The sequence below is a fragment of the Mytilus galloprovincialis genome, chromosome 8 (genome assembly GCF_965363235.1).
Source record: "Mytilus galloprovincialis chromosome 8, xbMytGall1.hap1.1, whole genome shotgun sequence".
NCBI classification, from domain to species: Eukaryota; Metazoa; Mollusca; class Bivalvia; order Mytilida; family Mytilidae; genus Mytilus; species Mytilus galloprovincialis.
The window spans coordinates 80,424,373-80,442,343 of NC_134845.1; the positions used below are offsets into that span (position 1 = coordinate 80,424,373).

Here is a 17,971-nt window from a genome sequence, read left to right on the forward strand (position 1 = left end):
ATCATAAAAAATTATTGATATTATCACAATTGTAGCATTTTTATGCTAATTATAAGACGGCTTTAGTCTAACATGAAAGTGGCCACATTCGTGTTCAGTTTATATATGGTATGTATAATGATCAAATACAACATGTATTTAAATATATAAAATGAACACAAGTGGGGCCACTTTCATTTTAGACAAAAGCCGTCAATAATTAGCACAAAAAATAGCAGTAACTTTTGCATGCGAAACTGAAGGGAAGTACTTGGTGAAAGTGCATTATGTTGCCAAACACAGCCCACATTTATGAAGCTTTAGTATTCTTCTTTCCAATAAATAAACAAATTGTAAAAATATTATATGTTGGGGTAAAAAAAGGAGTCTTACCGTGCCTGCTCCTTTTGTGGAGCAAAAATATATCTCTAATCTCGAAAAAGAGTGGAGTGATAAACCAAAAATGACTAACCCCAAACTGTAAAGTTGACCTGCTAAGAACCAGCTATTAAATATGTACATTTATCTTCAAGAAGGGTTTTCTAAACAAGAACTGCATCGGAAATATTTATTTTCAAAATGTGACTCTAAACTGCAATGGAGGTGCTATTAAGCAATATTTTATATTAAAGGAACAGATCAGAGTGGTAAAAGCACTCTTTTACGGATGTTGAGGGTTGTCCATGGAGACGGATACTCTGACAATGAGAAGAGAATTTTTATTGTACACATATACAACCAGGTAGTCAATGCAATTCAGGAATTAGTTGATGAAATGGATCTGCAAAATTGTCATTACAAGTCCCCTACAAATGAGGTAAAATCCAAATAGCTAGTAAAATAGTTTTATTGTTACTTTGATCGTGACAGTGTTGTTCTTTTTGGTCTATTTCAACAAATCGTATTATCTTGAAATTGTTTTTTTTATAGATCGATCAAGAGAAACAGAAAGAGTCAATCTCAACCTTTAAACTTGACTAAATCACTAAAAAAATCAACAACTTGTTAATTGCAAATATTAATCGGTAAAGCGGGCCGAAAGATACCAGAGAGACATTCAAACTCGTAAATCGAAAATAAACTTCTTTTTTTATATTGACAACGTCATAGCTAAAATAGAAAAAAAACAAGCAAAAGTACTGGTACACAAAACACAACATAGTAAAAGAAAGACAACATGAACTCAACCAAATACTGAAAGTGATCTCAGGTGCTCCGGAGGTTGTGCAGATCCTGCTTTATATGTGGCACACGTCATGTTGTTAATGTTAGTACAAACCGGTTATTTGGTAGGTCAAATTAGTGAAAAGGGAACGGGATTGTAGTCACGAAAAACGAAAATAACCACTATCATCTGTGAAACTTATATTCCAAAACGATCATCCAACTCGGGATTGCATCCTTAAAATTAACAAAAGATGATTCACCATTTGGAATTTGGTAAAAATGATATTTGTTATATAATTCTAATTGGCCATATAAAATTTATTTTGTTGATGTTGGAAAATGCAAGAAAGGTAAAACAAAAGAATTATACTAGCAACCAAACAGTTAACCGGGACGATATGGATACAATAAAAAGTTTGTGGGCAGATCCTGGAATGAGAAAAATGTTACAAGGAATGTAAAGAATGCCAGCTAACAAATTCACAGCGTTAGTAAGTGATGTGCTGTTCTTAAACTATTTCATTTTCAAATTAATTATCAGTTTCTGTGAATTTGATCTGATAGCCTCGAGACTTTTAATTACGACTTCAAATATAATTGTATGAAACAAAAGTTGAAACTGTGGTTCAAACAAAATATCATCTTTTTTGTAATTAGCAAAACGTGCAAAGTATGTTTTGTTTTTGTTTAAACGAATATATTCGTTACGCGAACGCGTTGGTGTTCATAGACTACAAATAAGGAACGATCGTAGCACAATACTCATTGGTTCTGAATTATTTTCTTTTAATTGTAATTTGCTTTTTCATATTTTGTATTGTTGCCCTATATGTGACTTTCATATGTATTTATGTAATTGTAATAAATCTGGAATATAACCGTCTGTGCGCATGTTTTTTTTAATTTGTATCTTAGTGAAAAAAAGCAGAACGTCTGAGTTCCTGTGATTTGCTTGATGTTGTTTTAAGTAAAATAAAATTGAGAAAGGAAATAAGGAAAGTGTCAAAGCGACAACAACCCGACCATAGAGTAGATAACAGCCGAAGGCCACCAATGGGTCTTAAATGTAGCGAGAAACTCCCGCACCCGGAGGCGTCCATTCAGCTGGCCCCTTAAAAAAATAAGTATACTAGTACAGTGATAATGGACGTCATACTAAACTCCGAATTATACACAAGAAACTAAGTGTTTTCATTGTCATTTAATCAAGTCGTTAAACATATTTAAGTATTAACCATATGATTTCAGCTTTATAGATCACATCGACCGAATAACAGAATCTAACTATATACCCACTGTATATGATATACTGCACTGCACTATTAATTCTTGTGGAATAACAGAACATTCTTATAATATTGATGGCCATTTACTCAGGTAAGTAGTTACAGTGTGCGTTTCGTCCCCGAGGGTATCACCAGACCAGTAGTCAGCACTTCGGTGTTGACATGAATATCAATTATATGGTCATTTTTCTAAACTTTCTGTTACAAAACTTTGGATTTTTAGAAAAACTAAGGATTTTCTTATCCCAGGAATAGATTACCTTAGGGAGCTACCATTTGATTTTTATGGGGGGGGGGCTAGGATGAAATTTGAAAAAAATAGGCCGGACAGGAATTTTGAGTAAAAAAAAAAGGCAGGATGAGACACTTGCAAAAAAAAAAGTCAGGATGACAATTTAGGTAAACAAAGTCAGGATAAACTAAAAAAAAAAAAAAGGCAGGACCTAATAGAGTGAAAAATAAAAAGACAGGACAGAGATTACAACTAAAAAAAATGCAGGACAAAATTTTTCATCTTAGCCCCCCCATAAAAATCAAATGGTAGCTCCCTTAGCCATATTTGGCAAAAACTTTTTGGAATTTTGGGTCCTCAATGCTCTTCAACTTTGTACTTGTTTGGCTTTATAACTATTTTGATCTGAGCGTCATTCATGAGTCGTATGTAGATGAAACGCGCGTTTGGCGTATTAAATTAAATCCTGGTACCTTTGATAACTATTGATATCAGTTTTGTTCTGTTATATTTTGTTGATACAAGATTCTTCGACAAAGATGACACAAACTAATGATATGTGAATGTGATACATGTATTATTATGCAACCCTGTATACCGTTCTTAAAAAACAATACTACATAGTAGCTACAAAAAAAATCGATCAAATAAATAAACAACCTCTCGTGTTATTGCCAGAGAAGAAGTTATACATTGTCTCCAGTCTAAATAAAAATAATAACTGTAGGAGAATAATTACAACATGTACAATATCAAATTGTACATCAGCCACACATTCAAATATAACAAAAACTTCCCATAATTTATATCGCGAAAAACATGCAGTTATATTCTATCTTTTCAATTTTAGCTGAATGCTTCTCACTATCTGATTGGAAGATATTGCTGACTCTATCCCGAACATATAGACTATTCCCAGCCCTATCGTAGATATTGTTTTTGATTGGTTTAGACAATTCGAAACATAGTAAATGTCTTTTGATCCCGAAAAGGGTCGGAATTGAACTCTTTATTTTAGCAATTAGATTTTTTCTGGTAACCGATCATGCATATCGGTATACAGGTAACAATTATCTATAAATAGCCGAACTTCCTCAAATCTTGTAAACACACATGTGATTATTTTACAGATTTATTGATATACGAGGCGCAAGGACAGAGAGACGTAAATGGATTCATTATTTTGATAATATTTCAGTCCTAATGTTTATCGTAGCTCTCAACGATTATAATAAAATCGAATCATACAGTGATAATGAAGTAGGTATTTTCATTTTTACCTTTTTGCAACCACTGAAACAGTATTTATATAGATAAAAAGAAGATGTGGTATGAGTGCCATTGAGACAACTCTCCACTCAAGTCACAATTTGTAAAAGTAAACCATTATAGTTCAAAGTACTATCTTCGACACGGAGCCTTGGCTCACACCAAACGGCAAGCTATAAAGGGCGACACAAATGACTAGACTTAGTGTAAAACCATTGAAACGGGAAAACCAACGGTCAAATCTACTTTAAAAAACAAGAAACGAGAAACACTTATGAACCGCTTCAGCAAACGACAACTACTTTACATCAGATTCCTGACTTAGGACAGGTGCAAACAAATGCTGCGGGTTGAAACGATTTAATAGGTCCAACTTCACCCTTATTTAAAACAATAGTGTAACATCATTAAGAAAGACACACTATAACATGTTTGTATAATGCAGAATTACACTTTTTTTTCTACCTGATTTCTGATGGAGTTTACAGTCTTTAACTTTGTTTGTTGTAGAGTGATAATTTTCATTTCTTTGTATATATATATAGCATTGTCATTTATTTGCGAGTTTGTATGTCTATTTTGTATCTGATTTTAATTTCTTCCTCTCTAAAAGTAGTCAAAATGTCATGGTTCTGCCATCCTTGTTAAAAAGAACTATTTGGTCATAGCTTTTTTTTCGCAAATTAAATGACATATAAAAAAAAATTTCAGAACCGTCTAGATATAGCTAAATCCTTGTTTAAGACAATTATTGATTATCCATGGTTCCAGAATTGTGGAATAATATTGTTTTTGAATAAAAAAGACATCCTAGAAGAACAAATCATGCACACCAATTTGGTGGATTACTTTCCTGAATTTAAAGGTGAGTTATCACTGATGCAATATAAAAGAATATCGACACTTTGATTACTGTTTTCCTTAGTATTGAATGTTTGTTAACTATGCCACTTCAATGAAAGAATTAATATGGAAGTTTTAAAAAATACATAATTTGTTTATTTATGTTTTATATTACAATTCTTATCTGAAGACTTTTTTACAACATATTATGTGATTTGAGAAGTATATGCAACTGTTTGAAAATACGGATAGTGTTGAAAAAGTGTAACACACATGTGGAAGGTGTGTAAAACTAAAACATCCTACATTTTCCGCATGTAACAATGCAGGTGAAAATCATTAAACAGATTTCATGGCATTAAAAGACATTTAAAGATTTAATCAAACCTTATTCTTTATGCTCAAAATTATGTAATTTATACAAAACAAAACAATATACTTATTCAAGTGGAGTTAGCAAATATTGTCGCAGCCTTTCTCTTATTTCATTACTATGTATCGCTAAATTAAGCAGTATTGGTACGTTCTACAAAATGATAAATATTCTGGTTTTTTTTTAAGACTGTCAAAGATAATGTATTGTTCTATGAAATATTATCCTCAAGATACTAATGCATTGTATTATGATTACGATCATTAAAGTGTGCTCCGGTCTTTGAACTCTTGTCAAAAGAAGGAACAGTTAACGTATGACAGACCAAGTGATAAACCGTTGTTTATATGGATACTTTTATATAGTTATATAATACAGTGATTAAAGATCCAGTTCTTCATCTTTGGTTGACATTTCAAAGCAACATAGAACAGAGATACGATTATCCTTGGTTTTCACTTAACTAAGATACACGGTTCTAGTAAAAACGCCAGTAAATAAATAAACAGTAACTATTCATACATACATTCTTATGCACTAAAATATATTATTTGTAGGACCAAAGAAAAATGCACGAGAAGCAACAGCATTTATTACCAAGATGTTTGTAGAAATAAATACTGACCCAGATCGAATCATCTATTCATACAGCGTTTGTTTATTAGGTAATAAATAGTGTTTATTAGGTAATAAATGGTGTTATGATACTTTTTTATCCCAAATTCATGTATTTGGTTTCGATGTTATATTTGTAATTCTCATCGGGTTTTTTTCAAATGTCTTGACGTCTTTTCTGTTATATTCATGTGTTGTGGTAAAGAAAATTAATCACCGCCTTCATTTATTAGATTTGATATGATTCAACGTAATTTGTTCGATGTATTACGTTTGCAGTTTGATTCATAATTAGCCGGACATAGTTTATAGTTAATTGTCTAATTGCTACCTCAGTTGCATATTAATTAGTATTGCAATTTTTATTGTTATTAAATGTAATATCAGTATTTAGTACAAATATTATGTTAAATCAATCCTAATTCTATCTTCTTTTTTCGTTTTATACATTAAAATGTGACGTCATTTTTTGTGTGCTGTTTTAGAAATTCAAATGTGACGTCATTTTTTTTTTTGGTCCTTTTTTACAATTTTAAATGTGACGTCACTTTCTGTGTTGAGGCCTTGACTTACTCGGTGTGTCTATTTTTTGTGATGGATTATGTCGATGCATGTAATGTATCCGGTTGTTTATTGTGTAATTAGTTAATACTTTTGAAGAACTTTTGTATCTGGGCGTCACAATTGGGTCTTGTGTGGACGAAACGCACTTCTGGTGTATCAAATTTTAAATCTGGTGCCTTTTGTTAGCTATTATTTGTGTTTTTTCTTGTCCAATATGTCCTCCTATTTATTTGTATTGTAGTCCTGTAATGTTGTGTTGTCATTTTAATGTTATATTAACACGGCCATTAACGCGGGAGGTTTGGCATGCCACAAAACTAGGTTCAACTCACCATTTTTTTCTTTAAAAAAATGTCCTGTACCAAGTCAGGAATATGTTCATTGTTATATTATAGTTCGTTTCTGTGTGTGTTACATTTTAACGTTGTGTTTGCTTTGTGTCATTTGTTTCCTCTTATATTTGAGTGTGAATTCAAATTATTATAAGACGTGTCACGGTACTCTTTTATCCCAAATTCATGCATTTAGTTTTGATGTTATAATTGTTATTATCATCGGATGTTGTCTAATGCTTAGTTCGTTTCTGTGTGTGTTACATTTTTATGTTGTGTCGTCGTTCTCCTCATATATTTAATGTGTTTCCCTCGGTTTTGGTTTGTGACCCGGATTTGGGTTTTTTTCTATCGTTTTATGAGTTTTGAACATCGGTATACTACTGTTGCCTTTATTTTGCATAGACGATTATTTATGTTGCACATCAGTGTTTCTCTTGTTCCGTTGCTGGTGTGTTTCCCTCAGTTTTAGTTTTTAATCTGGACTTATTGGTTCTTAATCGATTTATGACTTTTGAACAGGGGTATACTACTGTTGCTATTCTTTGATATAAACATGTTCAATAAGAAACAAGACAACTACAGGAGATTTTATTCTATGAATTTACAGTTTTATCATCAAACCATTCAAACAATTAATGGACTTGATTGGTCTATGTTAATCATTACACATTGTCTGATACGTTTTGTTTTTTATGTCTTAATCAGCCATGTATATAATTGCAATACAAAAGAGAGAAGATATACCGATGGGAAATTCAAACTCATCAGTCGGAAACAAACTGGCAAAGCCATGGCTAAACCTTGTTTACTTAAAACGACGATAAGATAAACAACAAAACAACTACCGAAATACTCCTTACACAGAAAGGAGTAGGTCCGGTAAGAAACGATTTTGGCCTCAAATTTCAGGTTCATCTGACGAAAGATTTTGACCACTTTTTAAACATTTAAGTGTTTATTTCATTTGATTCAATTATAATTAGTTCATGTGAAAGATTTTAATTAATTTAGTAATTAAAAACGATCCGATTCAAGCTCAAATATGAAAAATCTACCAAATATGCCGAAAAATGTCCCTTTTCAGATGTTTTTTGTCAAAAATGAAAGTGGCCGCATCCGTGTTCATCCTCAACCTTTATATATGTTGTGTATTATCATCAAATACAACTTACATTTCAATAGTATCAATATTAAGGATGAATACGAATGCAGCCACTTTCGTTTTACACGGAAACCGTGTAAAATTTAACTAAAATGCTAGAATTGTGAAGATTTCAGTAATTAAGCATGATTTATGGTGCTAGTAACCGATAAATGTGCATTGTATTGTGAAAAACAGCCCATATTTATGTAGCAGAAGCATTCTACTGTCCAATTTATAACTAAAAGGGTTTTTTTGGGGGCCAAAAAGGGTTATTACTGGACCTACTCCTTTGCATAAGATTGTCATTATTGCCTTTGTTAGCATTATTAAGGATATTTTACTTTTCATTACAGATCCAGAGAATATAAGATCGGTTTTAGGGTCGGCTATTAAAGATATGATAATACACCAAAACTTGAATAACAAGATATCTAAATGTTGTTGCTTTTGATAGTTGATCTAAGTGATAAATGGATCTATCGCCAATTTTAACTTGCAAGTGAACTGATTTAAGATCATCATGCATGTACAATCGAACCAACAACAGCGTTAATTATCAGTATACTCCTGCATGTACAATAGAACTATCAAGAGTGTTACATTGAAAGTGAACAGTATTAGAATAATCCTGCATGTACAATAGAACCATCGACAATTGTAGCTTAAAAGTGACCTGGATTAGGATAATCTTGCATGTACAATTGAACCAACAACAGTGTTTATTATTAGTATATTCCTGCATGTACAATAAAACAATCAAATGTGTTAACTTAAAAGTGAACTGTATAAGAATAATCCTGCATGTACAATAGAACCATCGACAATTGTAGCTTAAAAGTGAACTGTATTAGAATACTCCTGCATGTACAATCGCCAGAGTAAATATTTGTTTAGATTGTTCAATACACAATGTATGTACAGTGCACTGCTATACAGTCGGTCTTTCTCACCAATAAAGATAATAAGAAAGAAAAAGGTTGTCTCGGTAAATTGTTAGACCAATTATATAAATTAAATTATCAAAGTCTATGAAACGGCAAATCTTTTCAATGTTGGTTCAAAAGATTTACGGCTTAATCCATCATTTACTACATAGGGAAATGTCTGTAACAAGTCAGAAATATGACAATCGTTTACCATTCGATAAGATATTTCTCATGACGAGTATTTTCCGAATTAAGGGAGAAATAATTAAAATAGAAATATTTAATTTAATTTATTAATAAAAATTATTTGCTATCACGACATTTATATACATACATCTATTTCTAAACATATTATTGCATGCAATCAACCGGAACGAAAACTATGACAGACTGCCATATCGTCTTATTTATTTAAGCTGTTCCAATGTATGCAGCAGTCATCGTGTTTCTCTATTTTTATCTTCAACGGTCAAAATTAAGATACTCTTTTCTCATTTGATAAAATGAACAGAAAATAAATTCCTAAAACAATAATAGTGTTCAGGAATAAAAACTGATAGCAATACAATATGCTGACCCCTTCGATATAACGTTTTAATAATACATGAACATGTATATTGATTTGTATTCATTTTGTATTTTTTTTGCTTTCCCCCTTGTTCGAATTATTTTATATAATTGTATCCTTAGATATTGTCTTATAATCAGGAATTTGAGACAGTATATTAAAAGCTTAAACTCTTACTGATTCGAAAACAATCTGTTGAATCTGTAAGATTTCATTTTCTCAGACGAAATGTCCATAAGGTAGCTATTTAATCGCGTCTGTATTTCTATGTGCACGAGTATTTCGGGTTTCAGTCCATAGCTTTGTGTCAATTGTACATATGCATTCGGATGAGTTTTTCCATGTTGTAGTATTGAAAATTTTTCATCTCCGTGTTTTATTCATTTATTTATTACCTATATATTTATGTTTATTTCTACACATCAGTGCCATATTGAACACCATTTAAAGCGGCTACAATCTGAAGGATTTCCTCAACTGGAGTGAGCACAGCTATAATGGCAGCCATTATAAAACACCACACATGTAGGCTCATGGTCCAAACATGAAAGTCATCGAAAGAAAATATTTTTAAACTGGTCATTACAGCTGGTATAATAAAAACAAAAATGCCCAAAAAGATTCCACCAAAGATATAAGAAACGTACTTAGCAGGTTTAAAAATCGAAGACAGTTGTTTCTTCGTTGGTTTTTGATCGGCAGCCATCTCTGGCAAATCCTCTCTATAGAACTCCGTCCATGGATGAAGCGGATTGTCAATTGCCCGTAGTTTTTTCCATTCAAGTAGGCGATCTTCTTCAGTTTTTATGTTATGTGTACAAAGGGAGACAAGAACGTTAACTATCAGACTTCCAAAAAGACTTGCGCAACCACCGGCTAAAACAGGGTGCGGCATTGCGGTGTTTCTCACAAAACTATCCAGGCCTCCTTCTTCTCGTGATGCCATGGCTATAAGTGTTGTAAATCCTCCCACAAGTCCAGTCAAACTTCCTGTTACAAATAAAGCATTTAGATATAATTACATTAGATGTATGTTTCATTATAATACGTTCTTCTGATTGGTTACATTGCAATCTCGCGTTGTTCCTTAATCAACTTCATTACACAATAAAATTTATCATTCATGATGACACGAGGTCCAACAATAAAATGCACGGGTAAATTAAATAAAAACTTGATAAAATCGTGTTTTCATGATCCTAGCTAAAAATGTAATTATAAGTATTCATACAAAATGTACTTCGGTCAACGCTTTTACACCCCAATGAAGTTACAAAAAGAAGCATTCAATTTTTATATAAAACTCAATAAATATAGAGCACAGTGGAATATATATAATATGAATCATCTGATATTTTATAAAAAAAAATCAGAAATCAAAATTAACAAATCAAATCAAATCAAATAGTTTATCGTCTATAAATTTAACAGTTTGTGACCAACATATATTAACACAATAAACATATATACATACATATTAAACATACATAATAAAAACAGCATCAAAATTAATAACAACAAACAAGCTGTTTAGAGTCCCCTGTCCTCAGTTCTAATGACTTTTTCAAGAAGGATCCTATCTTATTTGTTTGTAGAGGCGTTGATGGATTTAGTAAATAATGATTTTTTTCTTCTTCAGTTAAATTATTAAAGTTATTATTTTCAGTACATATGTGTTGAAAAAAGGCATTTCTTAGAGTTTTTTTATAATCACAATAAAGTAAAAACGTTTCTCATCCTCTAGTATTTTACATTTATGGCAAAGTCATTCCTCTCTTGGGATTTTAAAACATCTCCCCTTTTCAATCAAGAGACAGCTTATTCTAAACTTTGTAAACTTATTCTAAATTTAGTGATTAATCTCCTTATCTGCAAATTAGATGTATTTAGATAAGATTCTAGTTTGTAATCTTTTTTAAGTTTTTTGTAAAGATAAAATTTACTTTTTACCATCAATGTTTTCAAATTTAGTTTGAATTAAATCTTCATATCTATTTTTCATTTTTCACTTTATATCTTATTCTTTTTTATTTACATTTTTTATGTCCTTACAAGTAGAAAGAATATTAAGGTCAACATTAGTCTCTTCAACAATATCTTTTGCATATCGTCGCTGGGCTTCCAAAATGTTGTAAATCACAAATTTTTCAGGAAAAAAATGTCTCACAAACAGGCTTTGAAAATTTTGACAAAATGCATGCTTCCAAAATGTCGTATGTGAACTTGAACATTTTTGTAAATAGCAGTGAAATAAAAACTTTGACATTTCTGGATTATCCGAGAACTTAAATTATTTTCACAGAAATAAAGAAATGTATAATTATTTTATTCCCAAAGCCATTATACAACGATTTTCAAGTTTTCAAACAACATTTTGGAAGTAAACTTTACAAACAACTGACATTGACAATTTTGTAATATGTCTTATTTCAAACGTTTTGATTGGTCTAACTGTATGCTATTTTGTTATACCAAAGATTCCCTCCCGCCCAGACCATTGGTGTCAAAAAGTATTTTTAGCCAAAAAAGTCATATACAACATTTTGGAAGCCCATCGACGATATGTATACCATGAATAAGTTCCTGTCAAATCTAGAGACTATGCTAGAGAAAAAGCTTCCTTTATCAATGGATTAATATTATTATTATATAGTCTAGCTAAATATAAAAGGGTTTGTTTTTTAATAAAACATTCTATAGGCAATCTCCCTAATTCAACTCTTGCTACTCAATTGGATGCATTTTATTCTTATTCCTAGAGTAGATTTACAAAATTTAAGGTGCATATTTTCAATTGGGGTTTTGTCTGTAAAATCAAGTTGATTAATGTTTTCCTGAAGATAAGTAAGGCTCTGTTTTTGGCTGTATAAAAAGAAATATATGTATCCAAATATGTTACTTCTGAATTATAGGTCATGATTGGTTTTACTAAAGAATCAAAAAGATTATTTGCTACTTTTAAAGGTAGATTATTCAATGATTTAGTACAGGATTTTATTGCAAAAAATACTTTTTTTTGCCTTTTTTGTCAGCTCTGAAGTACTTTGTGATAAATTTCCATTACATTTTATCAACATTCCCAAAAAAGAATATTCTGATACGCTCTCTATGGCTTTATTCTCATAGTAAATATGTGATGTTTCACCATTATGTTTATACTGACTAAAAATCATAGTTAGCTTTGTTTGTATTCAAAAAAGGTTGCCATTTGTTGCAATATAATTTAACATTATTTAAACTGTTTTGAAGACCCTCTTTTGATTCTGACAGGATTAAAAGATCATCCGCTAAAAGGAGGCATCCCACCTTACTATTTATAAGCTTAAGGGGACTTGAATCCTTTCCCTCAAAAGATTTTACAATATCATTTATAAAGACATTAAATAGAGTGGGGCTTAGTGGGTCTCCTTGTTTAACCCTTCTAGTAATATTAAAATATTCTGATACATAATCTTTATATTTTTAAAGATGATTTAGTATTTAAGTATTGTTGTTTTATAACTCTGTAAAAAGACCTGCCAACTCCCATTTTGCATAATTTATAAAGTAAAGCAGTTCTCCATACTGAATCAAAAGCCTTTTTCAGATCTATGAAGCAGGCATAAATCTTTTTTTTTCTCTTTATGTAAATATTTATAAATCAATAACTTCAATAAAAAGATGCTATCAGCTGTTCTGTGATTTTCTCTGAAACCAAACTGACAATCACTTAATTGTTTGTCAACAATCTTGATTAGCCTATTATCCAATATGGCATCACAAATTTTTGGTAGATTACTTATAAGAGAAATTCCTCTATAATTATTAGGGTCTAACTTGTCACCTTTTTTATGCAAAGGGATCATGAAAGATTATTTCCAAGAATTTGGATAATTACCGGTCTTTAAAATCAAATCAAAAACTTTTACAATAGAATTAATTATCACAGGTTGTGAGTGTTTGAGTATTTCATTCACAATTCTATCTGGACCTGCTGATTTGTTTACTTTAAGGTTTGAAATTACCAGTTTTAACTCAGCAAACGTAATTGGTGCATCAGTTTCCATAATCAATTCAATATTATCTTCTAGAATGTTTAGTTCACGTTCCAGTTTATTTACAAAGGATTTATCATATGAGGCTGGTGTACCCTGATCCTGAAAATGTTTTATGAATTTATTTTCATTCATTAAAATTTCAGGGATATCTTCATCAATATTTGGTTTCTTTTTTATTGCCTTTAGAACAATTCAGTATTCTTTTGGATTATTTCCAAAATTATCTGAAAGTGATTTATGATTTAAGTTTTTGGTGATATTCAATTTTTTTCTGTTTAATCATTTTTTTTTTTTTTTAGTTTTTTACATAATTCAAAATATTTAGGTTTTAAACTTTTGTCATTTAAGTTATTCTTGGTTTTATTTCCTAAATAGTTTATTTGTTTTTTGTTTCATATACTGTATTATCTGACCATACTTGTTTAATTTTTTCTTTTTCTTTTTTGTTGGTTTATATATGACCTTACATGTATTTTCTGCAATAGTTTGTAAAATTTTTGTAAGTTTTTCAGTTGCACCATCAACGCCTAGTTTATTGCTATCAAAATGTTGCATCTCTAAATCTAAAATTTCCCTTTTTTTAAATTTTCTGTTGATAGATCAATTAATTTTGAAAATGACAATTTTGTCCATTTGTATGATTTTATCAAATGCCATCTCTTTTCATCTAAACATTTCTTCATACATGTATTTGATATAATAGAACATTCATATATAAGTTTATTTGAACATGATCTGATAAATATGTAAATTCATTTGTTTTTATGTTTTTTACCTCAGGCAGGAGACTCTCACTTGCAATAGCGTAATCAACTGTACTGAACCCAGTATTATACATATAAGTAAAATATCCCAGGGAATTTTTAAAAAAAACGGCAATTGAGTATACGTAGCCTTGAGGACGAACATAATTCAAGTAATGTATTCCCCAATGTATTCAAAGTGCTATCTTGGTTTACTCTTCTGATTTCAATATCAGTTATATATGCTATCTGGAAGAAGGTCAATACCATCAAAAATTATTTATTTCGTTCGCGTTATTCTCTATATAAACTGCTTTCATTGCAGTTCTAGAATTAAAATCCCCTATTAAAATAATTTGTCCTTCAATAGAAAATGAACTAATTTCATTATCAAGATTTTCCAAGTCACTATCATAATGTGCTAATGAAAAAGGGGGAATATAAACAGCACAAAGATATAAATCTTGTTCAAGTCCAAAGAAATACATATCAATTACAATTCATAGTATTACACACAAAACCGGTGTATGACAGATTCTATACTTCAATCGACTATTTCAGAGATATCGCAAGTATAGCGAACTATCAACCATAGTATTCCTTTAAAAGATCGGTGTATCACAGATTTTATACTTGTATCGACTATTATAGACAAACCTCGTGTCTGTATGAAGTACCAAAATCTGTTTCGGATTAGAAGCTTTTATTTGTTTTAGCAATTGTATTTCTTAGTGTTTAAGTCTGTTTTCTATGTTATTTTGTTATATGTGCGGCTTTACTTCCTCAGACCGAGATAACCGTGATTGATCTATTGTGATATATATGCTCGGCAACATGTATAGCACCAAGTAATATGAATGAAGAATAACTGTTTCTCTCTATCTTTCATTATTCATTTACTGTTACTTAATCTTATTTCATGGCAACAATTCATATCGAAAAAATAATTGTTGGATGTATTTGATAATAACTTATGAGATTATGGTGGTATGTGTTATATATCATATCTGTAGGTTAAAATTAAGAACATTGAACTTGTTTTCAGTATTCCTTGGAGTTCAGTTCTTTTGTGATTTTACTTTTCACTACTGTAAACTACTTAATGTTATACAGATTTGTATGGTCGATGGTAAATAAAGGCAACAGTAGTATACCGCTGTTCAAAACTTATAAATCCATGGACAAAAAACAAAATCGGGATAACAAACTAAAACCGAGGGAAACGCATTAAATATAAGAGGAGAACAACGACATAACACTAAAATGTAACACATATAGACAAAATCCCACGAGAATAACAAATATAACATATATATATAACATCAAAACCAAATACATGAATTTGGGATAGACAAGTACCGTGACACGTCTTATCGCAATGTGAATTTACACTCAAAAATAAGAGAAAACAAACGACACAACGTTATAATGTAATACACACAGAAACGAACTATAATATAACAATGACCATATTCATTGACTGTTCAAACATTGTTATATATCTCTCCACATCAACATAATTAAAACCAACTGAGCAATACTAGTTTGACTGCAAGCGAATTGTCTACACACAACTGAATTCACAACAGTAGGTAATAATATCACAAAGGAGGAAGTCCATAAAGCTGTCCAAATCGAATCAAAGATTAGACTCCATCAACCATCAGAAAGAATGTAAAACAACTGTCATTTATCTGACTTGATAAATGCATAACACAAAAGAAAAGAAATCGATGGTTAAACCTGATTTTAAAGCTATCTAAACCTCCAACTTGTATGGTAGTTGTTTTTAGATCCAATACATTTACAAAAGGTGGTGAGCAACAAAAAAGAGCATGCTAGATTAAAATGACATTGATTGGAAGGCAGACCTTTGATAGTTTTAATATGATACACTTTTGACGCTAAGAGTTTCATATATTGTATAAATCACCGTCAATGCCTGTATGTTAACCTCTAGATATCGATCCGTGTGTGTATGGTTGTGTTGCTGTATTTTAAAGGTATTTCTGTATATCAAACATAAACTTAATTGGTATTTCCAAAGAGTATAATTGCTTTACGTAAGTTAAAAGGAAATCTTGAAATCAAATTATCTTAAAATTGACTTACCTAAGATTACAGACAACCATGTCGATTTGGCCCAGAATATCGTTAGGACTAACCCTGGTAGTCCTGGGATTGTAAAAACTGATCCTGTCAACATAGCCCAGTTCAAGTCTATACCAGTCTCTATGACGACGAGTCCTAACGGGACAATAGCCAACGATATCCATAATATGCACCAGTTCTTGTAATTGAAAAGTCTGTCTTGATAAACTCTAAATCTGCCATGAAACGGACAAAGGTATTTCCTACAAAAGATATCGTGTTTTCACATTATATTGAAAGAATACATGATTATTGTTATAGCAACCCTTATCCCAGTGCCTAATCCACAAATGCTAAAGGCAGAAATAAGCCTTTTATATGAAAATAAGGCGATTCAGGATGATTTTTAAAAGGACAACAACTATAGACAACAGTTAATAGGACGTGGATATCAGTAATCAAAGATCATGGTAAAGCCTTCAAAAATGACCAAAATCAATACCATGAAACCAACTATAAAGAAATCAAACAGTGGTTGTCGTTTATTGAAGTGTTACATAATTGTTTTTTCGTTCATTTTATTTACATAAATTAAGCCGTAAAAGGACAACTATCAACAACAGTTAATAGGACGTGGATATCAGTAGTCAAAGATCATGGTACAGCCTTCAAAAATGACCAAAACCATTACCATATAACAAACTATAAACATGATAAAGAAACTAAACTGTGGTTGTCATTTATTCAAGTTTTACATAATTTTTTGGGGTTCATTTTTTTAACATAAATTAGGCTGTTAGTTTTCTCGTTTGAATTGTTTTACATTATCATTTTACGTGCCTTGTATACCTGACTATGAGGTATTGACTTTAATCAATGTTAAAGGTCGTACGATGAGTTAAAGTTGTTAATTTCTGTGTAATTTGGTCTCTTGTAGAGAAGTCTCATTTGCAATGATACCACATCTTCTTGATTATATTTTCAGTTGGATTAATTCAAAAGCAAACAGAAAACGACTGTTTTTGTTGGGTTAATATCATGAATATTTTGCACTTTACTTGAATACGAGCACTTGTTTATTTTACAAGGCTCTTATATATCTGTGTTTACTGAAGAATATGATTTCCTATATCATTGCCGTTTTTGTAAAGATGTGTTGATTATACCTTAACAGGAGATTGGCCAAAGGAAAAAAATATAAGATTAAAGTGAAATCTACTTGTAATATTTATCGCGTTTTCATGATACAAGTAATCATGATGTTGTCTTTGCCATTATAATTTGCTTGCAAGTTTTCATTTCCTACCTGTGGACGACATATTTGTCGTCCTCGCATTTAACATCTGTTTCTTTTTCCTTGCAGTGTTCACAAGTCAGAGCTTCCGGGCATTGGCAGCCATGAGAATTGACAGGACTACTGCCATGAGATTCGTCGTCGCTCTTTATTCTCCCACATAAAATACATAGACCATACATCATGTCCCTCCTGTAAATTTTAGGTTAAATAAGTTTCCTTCGATTCTATCTTTGATTTCAAAAAACCTTGAATCGCCCCATTGTAGTTTCTGTTTTAAAAACACTTTCGGAGTCCTCTAGGTTTGTCGAATAATTCAAACCTTCAAAAATGTATAGCTCGAAATTTCCTTGGCGGTTGTAATTATTAACAAAACAGAAAGAAAAACAGTTTTTTTTTTCAGATAAATTGAAAAGGACACATGGTCTAAATGTAAATCATGTAACATATTACCGACCGTGCAAGGGCTGTATAGCCAGTCAAGGTCGTTAAAAACTTCCATTTG

General features: G+C 31.1%; 1 protein-coding gene and 1 long non-coding RNA gene across 4 annotated transcripts in view; one reads left to right on the forward strand and one right to left on the reverse strand.

Annotated features, from left to right (window-relative positions):
• LOC143042651 (guanine nucleotide-binding protein G(q) subunit alpha-like) overlaps positions 1-9,040 on the forward strand; it is a 55,051-nt gene extending 46,011 nt beyond the window's left edge. For 2 of the 3 annotated variants that reach the window (XM_076215066.1, XM_076215064.1), the window contains exons 2-8: positions 612-796; positions 1,493-1,637; positions 2,395-2,523; positions 3,795-3,924; positions 4,645-4,798; positions 5,707-5,814; positions 8,161-9,040. In XM_076215066.1, coding sequence (XP_076071181.1) covers positions 3,868-3,924; positions 4,645-4,798; positions 5,707-5,814; positions 8,161-8,258 — 417 coding nt within the window. In that variant the 5' untranslated portion in view covers positions 612-796; positions 1,493-1,637; positions 2,395-2,523; positions 3,795-3,867 and the 3' untranslated portion in view covers positions 8,259-9,040. The other variant, XM_076215065.1, reaches the window with a different exon arrangement.
• Positions 9,041-9,138: 98 nt separating this feature from the next.
• On the reverse strand, positions 9,139-17,653 carry LOC143042653 (uncharacterized). Its single transcript, XR_012968074.1, has 3 exons — positions 17,479-17,653; positions 16,194-16,435; positions 9,139-10,291 (listed from the first exon to the last, which is right to left on the reverse strand). It is a non-coding gene; the product is annotated as an uncharacterized LOC143042653 (long non-coding RNA).
• Positions 17,654-17,971: the final 318 nt, after the last annotated feature.